Source organism: Myotis davidii, unplaced genomic scaffold (genome assembly GCF_000327345.1).
Source record: "Myotis davidii unplaced genomic scaffold, ASM32734v1 scaffold1176, whole genome shotgun sequence".
NCBI lineage: Eukaryota > Metazoa > Chordata > Mammalia > Chiroptera > Vespertilionidae > Myotis > Myotis davidii.
This window is the reverse complement of record NW_006288437.1, coordinates 38221-53896: the sequence shown is the minus strand read 5'-3', so window position 1 is coordinate 53896 and position 15676 is coordinate 38221. Positions and strand designations below refer to the sequence as shown.

The 15676-nt window shown below is 39.5% G+C and overlaps 1 protein-coding gene across 1 annotated transcript in view; it reads left to right on the top strand.

The window, feature by feature from the left end:
• ARMC3 (armadillo repeat containing 3) overlaps positions 1 to 15676 on the top strand; it is a 162995-nt gene that overhangs the window by 127730 nt on the left and 19589 nt on the right. The window contains exons 8-11 of the mRNA XM_015561742.1: positions 10014 to 10263; positions 11617 to 11753; positions 12560 to 12728; positions 15382 to 15479. Coding sequence (XP_015417228.1) covers positions 10014 to 10263; positions 11617 to 11753; positions 12560 to 12728; positions 15382 to 15479 — 654 coding nt within the window. The remainder of the gene's footprint in view (positions 1 to 10013; positions 10264 to 11616; positions 11754 to 12559; positions 12729 to 15381; positions 15480 to 15676) is intronic.

Below are 15676 nucleotides of genomic sequence, written 5' to 3'. Positions count from 1 at the left end.
GTACTATCATCCTTTGAAAATAAATTTTAATGTCTGTTCCAGATCATAGGCCCTGGCCAATAGGCAAAGATTCACTTAGCTAAGTAATCTTGTCATTTAGAATGCTCTCTAAATTATTATTAAAGAAACATTGACCATAGAAATAATCCAAGGTGATTTACAAAATTAAAATGCAGTCTTATGGTAAGTGTAAACTCATGTTATCGACGTGATGTATCAATTGGACTTAGTAATGCTACAGTTGTGTATTGTCTTTGTTGCCTAGGATTTTTCACAGGGGAATGTTTTCCCATATCCTTCTCCGGAACAGTGAGGGGAACTATGTCTTTATACTGACCCCTAGCGGCAGTTTGGGAGGAAGTTGGGGGAGGGGCAGAAAAGGTAATGGAAGATTGCTTGCTCTGCATTTTAGTGAACCGCACAATAATTTAATTGGAAGCACTCTCCGATGTACCTAAAATAATATTTTTAAACATTATTAAAAGATAATGATCTGGAAATCATTTAATTGTGATGCCTTTAAAGAGATAATATCCTACTGCTAAATGTGTATTAAAAGATGTTTGGGTTTGTCTTTGTCCTTTTTTTAAGGTGCAACCACTTCAAAATGTGTTGACACATTCATTGTTCTGGTGGCTGAATATCTGTTGTGGACTAATCTTATTGTTACTGTAGTTATTCTAGGGTTGATTATTTTGCTCTTGACTTTGTATAGAAAAGATTATTTTGTTTTAAAATTTCTAAGTATATTGCTTTGTTGAAAGATGCTTTGTTCTTTGAATTAGAATGCTCACAATATAAGAGCCCTACAAGATCATTTGAGCTAGTTCCAAAATATCTCAGGAAGCTCAGGTTCACATTAAGGATGTTTCAAACTTTTGTATTAAGGATGATTCCTCAAAGAACTATACAAAGTGTTATTCATTACTTTAAAAGGCTTCTGAAATGAACAGATTAAATGGATGGGCACAGTCATCATGGTAAATTTAAGAATTATTTCTGCATTATTTCTAGCCAAGTTTACTGAATGGTTACTATTCCTTTTTTGCCTGATGGAATGTTGTCATAACATAAACTATTCTGGATTGAGAAAATTATTCTGGATTTGAAGAAATATATAAAATGAAAAGCTGGATTTTGCAATTAAAGCAAATTGACTCCACATCCCCATTTTGTGTCAGTTGATGCCCACTTGACCTTCTCAATTTGAACTTTATTAGCTACCTGTTTTGTGAGGCTAGGTGAATCCCTTGAAATGTTCAATTGGAAAATTATCCATGTGCTCTTATTAGAGCTCAGAGGCTGACATTTGCATAATACTATTTTTAAATTGCTGGTACCTCTTTTAGGTTTAATTTCCATTGTTACTGATTTTTAGAGGAAATGATCAGTTTGCCTATCTTTACATTTTGTGAATTTTCTCTCACTCTCTCAATTTGAAGCAGTACTTTAAAAACCTACACAAATCCCATTTTTACTCATCTTTGACCTTTTATATTTGCCTTTCCCCAAGATTTGTTTTCCCTCCGGAAATGGCCTTTGTTGCTCAATGATTGCACCTAAATGGAAAAACTTGGGTGGAATTCCTGAGGAAATGCCCCAGCTCTAGCCCCGCAGATGTTGGAGATTTGGCTGTCTAGCTGAGTTGTCTGAAAATGAAAATTGCACACGCACACACATGCAAATTTTGAATTATGATCATACTTTCCCATGATCCAAGAAATTGTAACAGGATATAGGGAAATCTCTGCCCTATGGCTCACAGAGTGTGAGCAGATGATGATGATGATCATGGCTGGCATGTGTGTGCCAGGCATTGAGCTAAGTAATTGAAATGGAATATATCATTAAATCCTCAAACAGTCCTATGGGGTATGGAATATTATTGTCACCTCCATTTTGCAGAGAGGAAAATAGAGGCATGGTCTTTGCTCAAGGTCACAGAAGTGGGATGGACTCTCACACCCAGGCAGTCAACCTTGCACATCCCTAGGGAGCTGCAGAGGTTGAAGCTCTTAGTTTCCCCTTTGCAACTTCTCTCTCTGCCTTCTGCTCACTGCCTCCTTGACTCTGAACTTCTCCAAATCCTTCCCACCAAAATGTTTCCCTTTGGTTTCCTAATCTCTTTGAATTTCTCCAGAGTGGAAGGTCCTGGCTCCTTGAACTCCAATAAGCACCTTTGGAGGAGTGAGTTTTCTTCTCCTCTCCTTCCTACACTCCTTCCACTCTGCTTCACGTTCCTCTCCCTGTTTTCCCTCCTCTCTCCCTCTATTTCCTCTTCCCCCTCTAACAGAGAGTAAGACAAGGCCAAAAATATATCCAATGACTAGTAAAAATTTCCCATCATACTGTAAATCAAAATGGTCTGCCTCATTGCTCATTCCCCGAGGAATGATGAAATGAACTAAGTAGATTCTGACCTTTTTGTTTCTTCTAGAAAATACTCTACTTTTTAAAGCTTGAGAGATTGATAATCATAAAAAAGGTAATGTGCTAATAGAACACCATAGTTTTGATCTGGTGTCTGTCGATTGAATTGCTTGGTGAATAAGTTTTTAGCCTCTCTCAATTTTACCTTTCTTAACTATAAAACAAACAATAAAAAGTGAATCTAGATTATCTGTTCTATTCTGTGCCTCTTAATGATGGCCCTCTACCCAGTATCACAAGGAGTCTAGAGCACAGCTACCAGGAACTTTACCACCGTCATCATTTTATTCCTAAAGCCAAGAAACCTATTACCTCTGAACACAGGCATCTTTCGTAATCCATTTCACCATTACTTGGGTGTTCTTAATGCGCTAGGCACCGTTCTAGGCTGTAGGGTTACAGTAGGGGACACGACAAAGGTTCCATAAAACTGTTTTCATGAAACTTACTTTTTTAGTCAGGGAGAGAATTAATACTTGAGAAATTTTAGAAAGGTAATTTCAGAAGTGATAACATTATCTATAATAATAAAAAGGTAATATGCTAATTAGACTGGACGTCTTCTGGATGTCATTCCGGATGTCCTTCCTGACAAAGCCAGCACGGGAGGGAAGCCAGCCCAGGTCCCCGGTCCTGGGTGCCTGTGGGCAGCCCGAGGGAAGCCAGGCCTGGTCCCGGGTGCCTGCAGGCAGCCAGAGGAGGGAAGCCCAGGTCTGGGGTGCTGGAGGGAAGCCGGTGCCGGCAGCCGGGGGAAGGAAGGCCTACTCTTGCATGAATTTTCATGCATCGGGCCTCTAGTAGATTAAATAAAGCAGCACAGTGTCATAGGGAAGGCATGCATGAGACTGAAGCTATGAAAGGAGTCGTAGAGAATGGCATGGAGCTCATCAAAAAAGGCCTTTCTGAAGAAGTGACATTACAGCTGATGAGGCTAAGCCAGTCCTGGCAAGGGCCCAGGGGGGTTTTATTTGCTGCCTCACTAAAGCATTCAGTGTCCTTATTATTTAGTTAAGAATATCAGCAACAGGATATCTCTAATTACTTTGGGATTGTGTCCCTTATCATCCAGATATGTAAATAGACTGATTTCCAGGCTGAACAGAAACATTCGGTTACTGCACAAGCCATTTATTATGACTATAACACCTTAACCATTATATCTATTCTATCAGGAGACAAGTCAGCCATGTAAAATGAAGACAGTTGTTCTTTCCTGATTGCAGCTGGTTAATTATTGGCAGGCATTCCAGCTCTAGCGACGGAAGGTGGTGTGTATAGATGTGAAGTATTGTGATTGAACAGATAGGTCAACGAGGATTCCATGTCACTTGTAAGAAAGTTACATTTGATTTCTCTAGATAAAAACCGGATGCTGTGAGGTTAGCATGTACTAGCCTCTTCGCAACTAGCATTTCTCTGTTGAGAAGCCATGCTGTCACAGCAACTACAGCAGGAAAGCACATTCTGAAAGTCTCAGAGTCGTGCCCGCTACGGAGAATCAATATGATAGAAACAGTATGGTTTCACATACTTTTAAATAATTTTACATTTTTCTTAGTTTGCTGTGGGATGGGAAACTTCATGCATTTCTTTCTTTTGTTAGGCTTTACCTTATTAATTATGTCACTTAAACACTCTTCAAGCATTTGCCTGCAACTAATTGTGATTCTCCCCCTTATTACCGATAAGCTTCTTTAAATAATATTTCTTAAAAAGGAGGAAGTTTCCTGGCTACTTTTGTCAGTCCTGGAGTTCAGCCAGAGTTCAGGGGCACATATCCCAGTCTCTGCAGCTGTGGGGCTGCAGTGGGGTCAGAGCTGTTTTGGACTCTGAAATTGATCAATTTAAGGAACACACTAGACATCTTGGATCATTACCTTTGTTGAAAAACTGGCTGGGATGAGAGTCAGGAATCCTGTTTACAGCATTCCAAATCTGGCTGTGATAAGAAGGCGACCTGTTTCTCATGACGACTGTGCCCCACCCCCGCACACCTGTATCGACACACCGGGAGTGCGCAGGCTTAAACACACCAACCCCCAGTGGCTGCTGCACATGCACCTCTCCTGACCACTTGCAGTGTGTCTGCTGCCAATGTGTCTTCCTTGGTGTGACAAAACTCACGGAGACATATGAAAATCCGTGCTGGTGGGAATGGTTGCAATCACTGTTAGCAAACAAGGTTCTGATTGCCAATATTACCATCTGTTCCACCAGGTTCCACGTATTACCCTGCATGTGGGCTCTGTTAAACAGATTTCTACACTGCCCAAGGTCACCCTTGATTCGTGTAACCAGTCTTTGCAGATGTGGTAAATGGGAACCTCAAAACTGCAGCAAGGGTCCAATTCTGGGAGGTACCAAATAGTGTCATCTGATGACACAAACAAAATAAATGGAGTCAACAATGTCTGCAAAGACAAAATATAGACATCCCTTGATATATGAAATAGGCGGATTCCTAAAAAGTTGTCCAAGGTGAAAAATTTCATTTATTAAACTTCATATAAAAGTTACTTCATGATATAACTGCAGAGCATTGGAAGTGGAGAGGAAATAGTCTGATTTCAACAGCAGTTGTAAAGGGTAAAAGTGGGGATCACAATTTTGTTGGTCCTCTCCCTTCTTGCAAACTTAGATTTGAGCTGAGTACTTTTTCCTGACCCCTTCTCAACACCCACAGAGGTTTTCTTCGTCACTTTCTTTGAGTTGATCCAAGTCAATTAAAATATATTGACTTGTCAGCACTTGCGATATAAATAAGACTCAAACTCTGCCTCTAAGAAGTAAGTAAGAGGTGCAGACAGAGCACAAAGGAGGGAGTGATTAACAAGGAGAGGCGGTGATGCCACAGATGGCTTCTTAGCGGAAAGGGTGGTTGAGCAGGTTTTGAAGGGTGAACTAGGATTCCGCAGGCAGAAGTGAGGGAGGAGTAGGGAAGGGTGTTTGGGGCAAAGGGAAGGTGAATGCAAAGGCTCACAGACATGAAATCACACAGTATTTTCAGTGAGCCATAAATGGACACTATTTTTGTAATTGAGTTTTTCCTTAATGATGTTCTTAGTGCCCAGGGTGAAAGGGCACTTATATAAAAACTTTGTGCTGAATTCCTTTCTATAACAAGTGCTGTAAAATAATATTTCAAGGTTGCTGCTATTCTCTGATTGTGAACATTAGTGCCAAACATCATTTTTTAAAATATATATATTTTTTTATGTCAAAGAGGAAGGGAGGAGAGAGAAATAGAGACATAAATGATGAGAGAGAAAATCTTTGATCAGCTGCCTCCTGCATGCCCCACACTGGGGATCGAGCCTGCAACCTGGGCATGTGCCCTGACCGGGAATTGAACTGTGTGACCTCTTGGTTCATAGGTCGATGCTCAACCACTGGACCACATTGGCTGGGCCAAACATCATTTTTTTAAAACAAAAATAATTGTATATATGTTTAGCAAGTAAATACTCTGAGCTCATGTTAAAAAAAGATACCTAACCGAGTTTTGAGATCAGGAAATTCTTCCTGAGTTATGTGTGCAAACCTTGAAAGATGAAAGGGAATACCCAGCGGGAAGAGTGTCAGGAGGTAGAGATAGCATATGGGAATACCCTCAGGTGAGACAGAGCCTGGCCCGTTGGCGAGGCCCCGGCACAGGGCAACCTGAAGGCATGTGGGGATCGTGGGCAGATGGGGCAGGCGGGCTTGGCTCAGGCGGGACCTGGAGGCCTTGTGAGAAACCTGGAGCTTCATCTGAGCAATGGGAAGCCAAGAAAGTTCTAAGCAGGGAAGCAATATGATTATGTTTATAATTTTAAAAGATCACTTTCTCTGTAAGATGGAGAAAGAATTGCAGACGAATAAGAGAGACCTGTCAGGACAGCATCTATATAATTCACCAGAGAGCATAGCGGGTTGGATTCAGTGGGAGAGATGGAGACGGAGACAGGGGAGAGGTTTGAGAAATATGGAGGTGGGAAACAGTCAGGACTTGGTAATAGATTGGATACACATGACATGTCAAACTTGACTTCTTTTTACATATATCAAATGGTACAAACAGATGTTTTTGTGCATTCCCTTTTTTTATTTTAGCTTGGTTCTTCTTCCAGTTTACATTTTAAACTCTGACTTGATTGAACTCCAACTGGATGGAGACTAATGACAGTAAATATCAGAAAACATTTTCAGATTATTGTGATGGCATATGGCCCTGTAATTCTGGATTTTGTAACAAAGCAGTTTGACTTCTGTCCCATTCATTTGGATAACGCTGTGCTATCTGGGAAACGGAAGTGTGTTTTAGAATATGACAGACTTCAGCTTGTGTGCGTATAAGACAGGGAAAAATAAAACAATGTCGTTTATAACTAAAATTCGCTTTTTTAGGTAAGAATAAGAGCTTGAATTTTTACCATAATAATTTAATCTCAGTGATGGTTTTTACACATAAACAGAACTGCACACGAATTATGGGCAGATACGTACGGACCACGCAATGGTTCTCCCAGCTGTGCACTGTGATTTGTCGCTCTGTGCTGGCAGTTATGTTCGATTTAGTAAAAGTTATATTCCACTGTGTTTCTAGAAGCGCTGGGTTTTTTTAAACAGCTAGGTTTTATGTACTTCCCTTTACTGCCTCCATAAAGAGCAAAGAAAAGAGCCGAAGGTGGAGTATAAATGAAGCAAAGCCAAACACGGCTTGTGAAGGAGAAAGGCAGAGACAAAACCCAAGCAGAAAGGCTATGAACACAGACAGGCACACCTGATGAAAAACCCCTGATCTCCATGACCCTGTTTATTTATAAGTAAGAGACATTAAAACGATGCAGCATGACCCTATGCACTCCCTTAAATTTTCCAAAAGCTCCCTGATCCACACAAGAGGCAGCCTTTGAGAACTCATTGGTGTGCGTTCACCTGGCACACTTCTGTTGTGGATGCATGTGTACTCTTTTTTTATTCCCCAAGATGGTTTAAAAAGTGAACATTGTCAAAGGAAAAACTATTACGTGACAAAGCTCTCGTGCATTTTAGCCAAAGTATGTTTATAAAGATTAACAACTAAAAAATATTTGGTCCTTTGGTTGCTTTCTCACCCCTTCCCCCCAGTCTGTTCGATGCTTCTACCATTATGTCTCTGGATCTACTTTTGTTCATAATTATATTCCACAAATGGGTGAGATCATGTGATATTTACCTTTTTACGACTGGCTTATTTCTCTTAGCATAATGCTCTCCAGGTCCATCCATGCTGTTGATAAGTATAACCAATGGACACAGACAGTAGGGGGTGAGGGCATGTGCTTGGGGGCGGCGGGGGGGAGAACGACCGAGTAGAGGTCATGGGGGGAAAGGAAGGAGTTCATAGGGTTATGCTGCATTATTTTAATTTCTCTTGTTTATAAACCATCTTGGAGAATAAAGAAAGACACATATATAATACTTTTAACAATAAAGAATTTAAATATATATGTTTAAATAGAGAGAGAGAGAGAGAGAGAGAGAAAGAGAGAGAGAGAGAGAGAAGAACACAAAAAATAAAAATCTTTTTGGAAAATGTGCCTATTCTAATGTAAGTGTTCTCCAGGTGATTTTGTTAGGGATGTAAGGGAGCAGATGATTAGTTCATTGATATTAAAATTCCATAGTTGAAGATTTCTAGTTGATTGCTTACAACTTCACTCAATAATAAATAATTAATAAAACCTAAGAAAGTATTTGGTCTAAGGAATTGATTGCATTAAGTACCTGAAAAATAAGTCAAAGGAAAAATGATTTTTTTGGAAAGGTTTAAGTATATATTAATTAATCAGAAAACATTAATCACTTGAAATTCTTGCTGGAAATTTTTTTCAGTGTTTCAACTACAAGTTGAATATAAGTTTCTGATAAATAAATATGCTAGAGCTCCCAAATTTTCCCTTATTTATAAAATCAAAAGACTGCCAAGTCAATTAATACTAGGAGAGATAATTAAAAGTGAAATTATCTTAAATGTGTTTTTTATCCCCTAAGAAAGGAAATTAAATGCTAGCCCTCAGGTCATCATAGTGAGATGCTGGGCCTTCCTCCCAATGTCTTTATATCAATAAATTGGGAGTAAAAGTCATCTAACCAAACTTTAGTTTTCAGGGATGCCTTGTCTGAGCTGTCACAAGAAGAGTTAAATACACATTAAATGTGAGAGAAATGGAACTAGGCGCTGGCTTAGCCTTGGTATCAGTATGGTGTGTTTTCTGGGTGGATTTATAAAAACCAGGGTGGGAGGTGCCTTCAAGGTTAACATCATCCAAGACTTACTCTCCAGAGCTGCCACCTCCTGTCACTTCTGTCCCCAGTCTCTGCTGTTCAGGCTCCTGCAGAGCTGGCTTGGGCCACCATCATAGCTTCTTTCCCTGAGAACTACCAGTCTCCTTAGCGAGAATTCGTTTTCTGGACAATTGTGATAACTTCTATTCTGAAGTTGTCAGTTCTTTACAATCAGAAAATTTAAGTGACAGTGCCAACTTAAAGTCAGTTCATCAGCATACAGGTGATGGGCTAAATCATATAGCCTCACATTTTTTTCAATGTTGGTTATTAACATGATCTTAAATGAAGAAATGTGTCAAATATAAACTTAAAAGAGATGTTGATATTATTAAAATCTCAAGTATGCTTTTATTGCCCTGATTACCTCTATTCCCATGATGATTTACTTGGATTTTAGCTCACAATTTTGGGAATTCCTTTAAAACCAGGATGCTCTATATATCTTATTGCTTGGAACATCTCTTATTTGAAGCCATTTTAAACATTATAACACATAATTAAATCATTTTCCACTCATTAAAATGATCTCTTTTTTATTTTTACTATTTTATGAGCTTTTTAACTATTTATGAAGCAAGGATTATAGAAAACATGGAGTTCTTCAAAGGAGATTTAGTCTTTCTAACTGTGAGAAAATGTTAATATGTTAATGGATAATATAGTCTTTTTATACTAGAAATCAGAAATTTAGCAATTGAATATGTCTATATAATTGAAATTACATATTTATTTATGTCAATGTCATGACTTTGATTTTTGCTGTTTAACTTATAAAAGCAAAATGGTTGCTGCCTTCAAATGTAACTTCTGCTTATAATTAGCAACCTAATCTGAAAAGGGGAAAGATGGACTAAAGTATTTTAACTGAATCAGAGTTCCCATGCTCACTGATTCATCCTATTTAACGCTTTATTTTCCTGTTGGTTAGAAATATTTCAAGAGACTTTATTTGAATAGAATTGCCTGATCTTATATGTATCACTGATTTAAAAAATGAAGAGCAGTAGATTTTCTAAGAAGTAGTCATACATTTTCCTATAACCAATGCTGTAGATACAGGAAAAGAATCATTTAAATTCATTCATTTCCGACATTTCCCCAGACTTCATTTAAACGACTAAAGCCTCAATTCTGGGCTCATCGCATTGTAAATTAATTTCTTTCCAAAACTGCATTTATGTGCTCATTTGTTTCATAAGCTCAGTTGTACACTCCAAATACAATTTCTTGAACTTGGATGAATGACACTCATTTCGCCTTCGTTTACCCAGTGCTGCTGCCGAAGCTGATGGTATTGATCCATTAGTCAACATCCTGTCCAGTAAACGAGACGGAGCCGTGGCCAACGCCGCCACTGTGCTGACGAACATGGCAATGCAGGAGGCTCTGCGGGTGAGCATCCAGAGCCACGACATCATGCACGCCCTCATCGGCCCGCTGCATTCTGCGAACATGGTCGTGCAGAGCAAAGCCGCTCTCACCATCGCTGCGACTGCGTGTGACGCTGAGGCCCGGGCAGAGGTGAGTATTTTCATAACATTTGCTCTCATTTTTCTGGTCATTACTTATGGGTGGATTAATGTGAAACATTTTCAAATGTTTGAACTGATCCATCATTTAAGTCTTTCAAAATTGGTGCAACGTTTTGGAAAACAAATGGGCATTATCTAGCAAAGAATGTGAGCAGACCTTGTAGACCGGCCGTTCTGTTTCTAAGTATATATTCTTAAGGCAGTGCCTTGCCTCTATGCTCCAGGAAGCATTGTGTATAGTATCTAAATAACTGGGAACAAACCAGCTGTCCAGCTGTTAAGAGAGTGGGTAAATAAATTATGGCATATTCATAAACTGGGATCTCACATCCGTAAAAATGAATGAACTGTTGCTACAGACAACAGCAGAGATGAATCTCAAAGAGCTTCATGCTAAGCAAAAGTTAGTTGTGAAGAATTTGTCTTATGATTCTATTTTTATACCATTCAGAAATGTACTAAGAAGTGTACTAATGAAGCGAAGAAGTTGTTTAGGCATACACACATACACACACACACATACATACCAGCTAGAACTATAAAGAAAAGCGACAGAATGATTAACCCCAAGTTCAAAAAAGTGGTTTCCCCTTGGGGGACTAAGGGTGTGGATGTGATTCAGAGGAGCACCCAGGGGTTCAAGGATATTGAAATGTGCTATTTCTTAAGCTGGTGGTAGGTGAACAGGTATGCCTTTCACTGTGGTTCTTGGAATTACACATATGAGTTATACATACGCTCTAGTTTCTCATATTGCAAATTTTTAAAACATAGAATTGCATTTCCTACAAGTACATCACATAATAGTGTGTTTAGTCCTTGTGGTTGACCCTATTAAATCTTGTGGCCATCTTGTGACGACCATCTTGTAAAGACTTGGGGGCAGCCATCTTGTGCCGACATTGGGCCTATTAATACAGGACATCGTTGTTAACTTAATCACATTTGCAAGACCCCTTCCAGAAACAAGGACTTCTGGGTCTACCTCAGGGCCAAATGAGCATTCAGTATTGAGGAGCCCACAGGGCATCCCACTTGTGGGCAGTGAGAAGACGGCTCTTTCCCCAGCCTCCACGCTGTGCAAAATCACCGTGACCTCCCTCGATTACTTTACTGTGGCCTCTTCTTGACTTTGAACAGAAAATTGGGATTTTGTTTGTAAGGGTTTGTGATTGATTTTGCCCCCTGAATTTAATAAATTTAATATGGACACATCTTTAAATGCTTTTACATAGTTACAGCCTTTAAACAATCAAATAATGAGTTGTGTGTTGTTGTTGTTTAAATCATAATGCTTATATTCTGGACTCCTAATGCATGCAGTGTCGGTGTCTACTTCTAGTTAAGAAATTCAGGTGGACTGGAGCCCCTCATAGAGCTCCTGCGCTCCAAGAACGATGACGTCAGAAGGCACGCCAGCTGGGCCGTGATGGTCTGTGCCGGCGATGAGCTGATGGCCGCTGAATTGTGCAGGCTCGGGTGAGTGGAGCTGTCTCAAGTTTCCGGCTCAGATGAAGAGCAGAAGATGAAGAGCACACTTTTCAGGCCTAAGGAAGGTCAGGCAGAGTCTACACTCCCCCTCTCAGGTCTACAGAGCGCTCAGGGTGCTGCAGGGCACAGCAAGGGCTTCACCTCTGGAGGGACTGCCTGGTGGAAGGAAGGTCCTTCTCTCCTCCCCACCTTTATAAAATCATGTCCAACATTTCCTTTTCCATGTTTTCCTCTTGAGAAATGCTTCCTTCATTTTCCTCAACTATTGTAATACAACCCTGTCTGTCCCTCAACTTTCTAAAATAAAATGGGTGAGCCCTGATGACCACCCCATTTTGCTCCTTCTCCGACCCGAATCTTTTCATCAGAACCCAACATTTAGCCAGCCTCCCCAGATCTGTTCCCTTACCAATGACAGATGGGGTTTTTAGCACATCAGCAAATAGGGTTGGTTAGGTTTCACAGACCGGATTACCCTATTTCTAAACATTTTTATTCTCTGTATATATTGCCTGGTTAGTTGCAAAAGTTGGAGTTGAATATTAATTTTGCTTTAAATGAAGAATCTTTTTTCCCCCAAAAAAGTGTCCTTTTCAACTCTTTGAACATGAGTAACTACAAGGTATATATGTTCTCAGAAAGACTGATTTGTCTTCATAACTGACAGTATTACTTTATCTAAAAGGGTTGGATGGCTATACCCTTTCCATTGCATTCAGGATCTTGGCTAGGTAGATAAGTGAGAACTTAACGTTGGGTGGCTTATATAAAGCAAATTTTGCTTTTATTGACAGGGCTTTAGAGATCCTTGAAGAAATCAACCTATCAGTAACTCGAAAAAATAAATTCAGTGAGGTAGCTTATAACAAATTGCTCAACAACCACCTGTCTCTGAAATACAGCCAGACTGGCTACTTGTCATCAAGTAACATCATCAGTGACGGCTTCTATGATTATGGCCGGGTAAGCGGGAGCACTGACTTGTATTTTAGTATGTATGTATGATAAGGGTCTCTTCCTTAATCATGATGCCATTACATTGCAATTTTGTAACCACCTAACATGTTTTATTTTTACAGACTGACACTTGGGAATCAGAACTTCATCCTTGACTTTGTCTGGCTATAAGATTTTGCATTTGTTTATTCTTTTAACTAGAACATGATTACTTTTACTTAAATCAGCTTGCTATGCTAGTTCAGGTTTCAGAGAAGATATGAAAGAACCACATTTTCAGTTTGGTGTTCTGTTATTTCTAGGGCTCAATGTTAGTGATAAGGACATAAGTATAAGTTTTTAATTTTAGCATCATATAATTGAAATTAATCAAATTGTAGTACTGGATTTTAAAATGTGATGTAGAATAATAATGTTTTACTTAACTGCATTTCCAATTATGATTTTTAAAACAACTTACAGTGCAATTCAGTGTTAATGTTGAGAGAAATGGGAAGCTAAAAATGAGAATCTTGAGGACTTTTTGTCATTGCTGCTTAAGCCAGTGTTTTCTGCTTCTTCTGGAAACCAAAAGCAAAAGCAATAAGAAAAATTAAGAACATTTAAAAATCCACAGATTCCATTTAAGGCAAAACTAGGAAACATATATGATCCTCAGACTTCAAACAAATTTAAAAGTTACTAAAAATCCCTGAAATCAGGCAGAAGCTGTTCAAAAGGAAGCATGAAAGGGGGAAGGAAGCACAAGAGTGCTAGTGGTACCAGATCTCAGAAAATACTATCAAAAATATCTACTTCCTGCCCAGCTCTGTGGCTCAGTGGTTGAGTGTCACCCTAGGAACCAGGAGGTCATGGTTCGATTCTTGGTCAGGGCACATGCCCGGGTTATGGGCTCAATTCCCAGTGTGGGGTGTGCAGATGATTCTCTCTCATCATTGATGTTTCTCTCTCTTCCTCTCCCTTACTCTCTGAAATCAATATATATATTTAAATCTATTTCCTGAGGTGATGGGAAAACGCAGAAGTACAAATGGAAAACTGTTCCAGGTGGGTGCAGGACCAGGAGCTGGGGTCGGCAAGGCTGACAGCAGAAGCCCTTTTGGGCCGAATTGGTCCAAAGAAGCAAAGGAAACAGGGCCATAACAAGAACCCCGTATATAAGTCACATTTGCAGGAAACACTGTATCATGATAACAGAATTAGAGGTATTTTGAATAATGAAAAATAGCTAGCCTAAAATTTTACTCTAGCTCTTGCTTCTGCTTCCCCTGGCCACCATCACCACCATAACACAAACCCCTACAATGCACGTACAAACCACTGAGAAGTCACTGCTCTGAGAAAGCTCATCTCATTGATTATTCATTTTTTAAAAATTGGCACAACAGTAGTATAAAGATGCTTTGAGGGAGAAGAGCAGAAAAATCAACAAAGAACATATTAGAAAAACATTGCCATGGATCAGAAAATGATGATAAAATGTTATCTTATTCATGAGTTTTTTAAAATGTTAAGGAAACAATATCCTTTATAAAGAAGAATTCTCTGATTCATTCATTCAGTAAATATTACATTTCTAGTATTGTAGGCTTTGAATATGTCAGTGAACAAAAGAGTCAAGGATCTCTACTCCCATGGCACCAGTGGGAAGAGGCGGACAATAAACAATAAACATCACAACTAAATAAATTACATCACATAATTAAAATAAGAGCTATGAGGGAGAGGTAGGTAGAGCAGAGGCAGGATAAGGGGGCTCTGTAGGGCTGGGGAGGACTGGGGTTGATGGTTGTAATTTTCAAAATTGTGGTTGGGGGGCCTCACCAAGAGGTAATATCTGATCAAAAAGGTGAAGAAGGTGCAGGTGTTAGCCATGAGGGTATCCTGGGAAGAGATTTCTAGGCAGAGGAAACTGGTGCAGAAGCCATTGGGTGTGAACACACTTGGCGTACTTAAGAAATAGCAGTCAGTGCAGCTGGAGCTGAGGGAACCAAGGGGCAGAGAGTGGAGAGTAGGTCAGAGAGATGAAGAGAGGCCAGGTCATGTCAGTCTTGTAAACCATCAGAAGGATTTTGGCCTTTACTCTGAATGAACTGGGAAACGTTGGCAGAAGAATGAAATGATCTGTCTTATTTTAAAAGGACCATGAAAAGCATCTTGGATGAGAGAGGAATCTAACTATTATATAGTTGGAAACGAACTCAGAAGGTGATCTCATCTAATCTTCACCAGGCTCATAAAATAGCTAGTGTAGAGCTTTGTCTAGCCTCTTTTCAGGTAGCCTCACAATTTTTTTTTGTAATCTGTTTAGTAACTAGTTACTCTTTCAGACAATAAGTTCTCCCTTATGTCTATAGGTGGATTTTTAAACTCAGATACTTTCAGGGGTCAAATTGATAATTATGGTGTGAAATAGCTGAGAATAAAGCAACAGAGATTGTGGGGAACTAGAGAGATATATCCTGCTCAAAGGCAAGATATCCACAACTCCAGGTTCCTATTTCTAAGGTGTGTGTGTGTGTATGTGTGTGTGTGTGTGTGTGTGTGTGTGTATGTAAAATCAGACACCTCAAACTGTTGAGAACATATTGTAACAGCAATCATATTAAAAAATATAACCCGTGCCAATATTACTTTACAATCTTTAAATTATCCACAGATAAATCCTGGTACCAAACTTTGGCCTTTGAAGGATCTCTGCTTACAAGAACCAAATGACCTACGTACTATACTCTTGGTTAACAGTAAATCTGATGTGTGAGTCTTTGGGGGAAAGAGGGATGTAGGGAAGCACATACACTTTTGCTTGTCTATGATCAGGTGACTATGTAAAGATCCCCAGTATGCTATCTTTCCTTTCCCCTGCATATCAAGCACCATGAAAATAAACACTGATGCATAAATTCATAGCCTCACATAGTAAAGTCAGGAATATCACCATGGCTTTCCCTCTG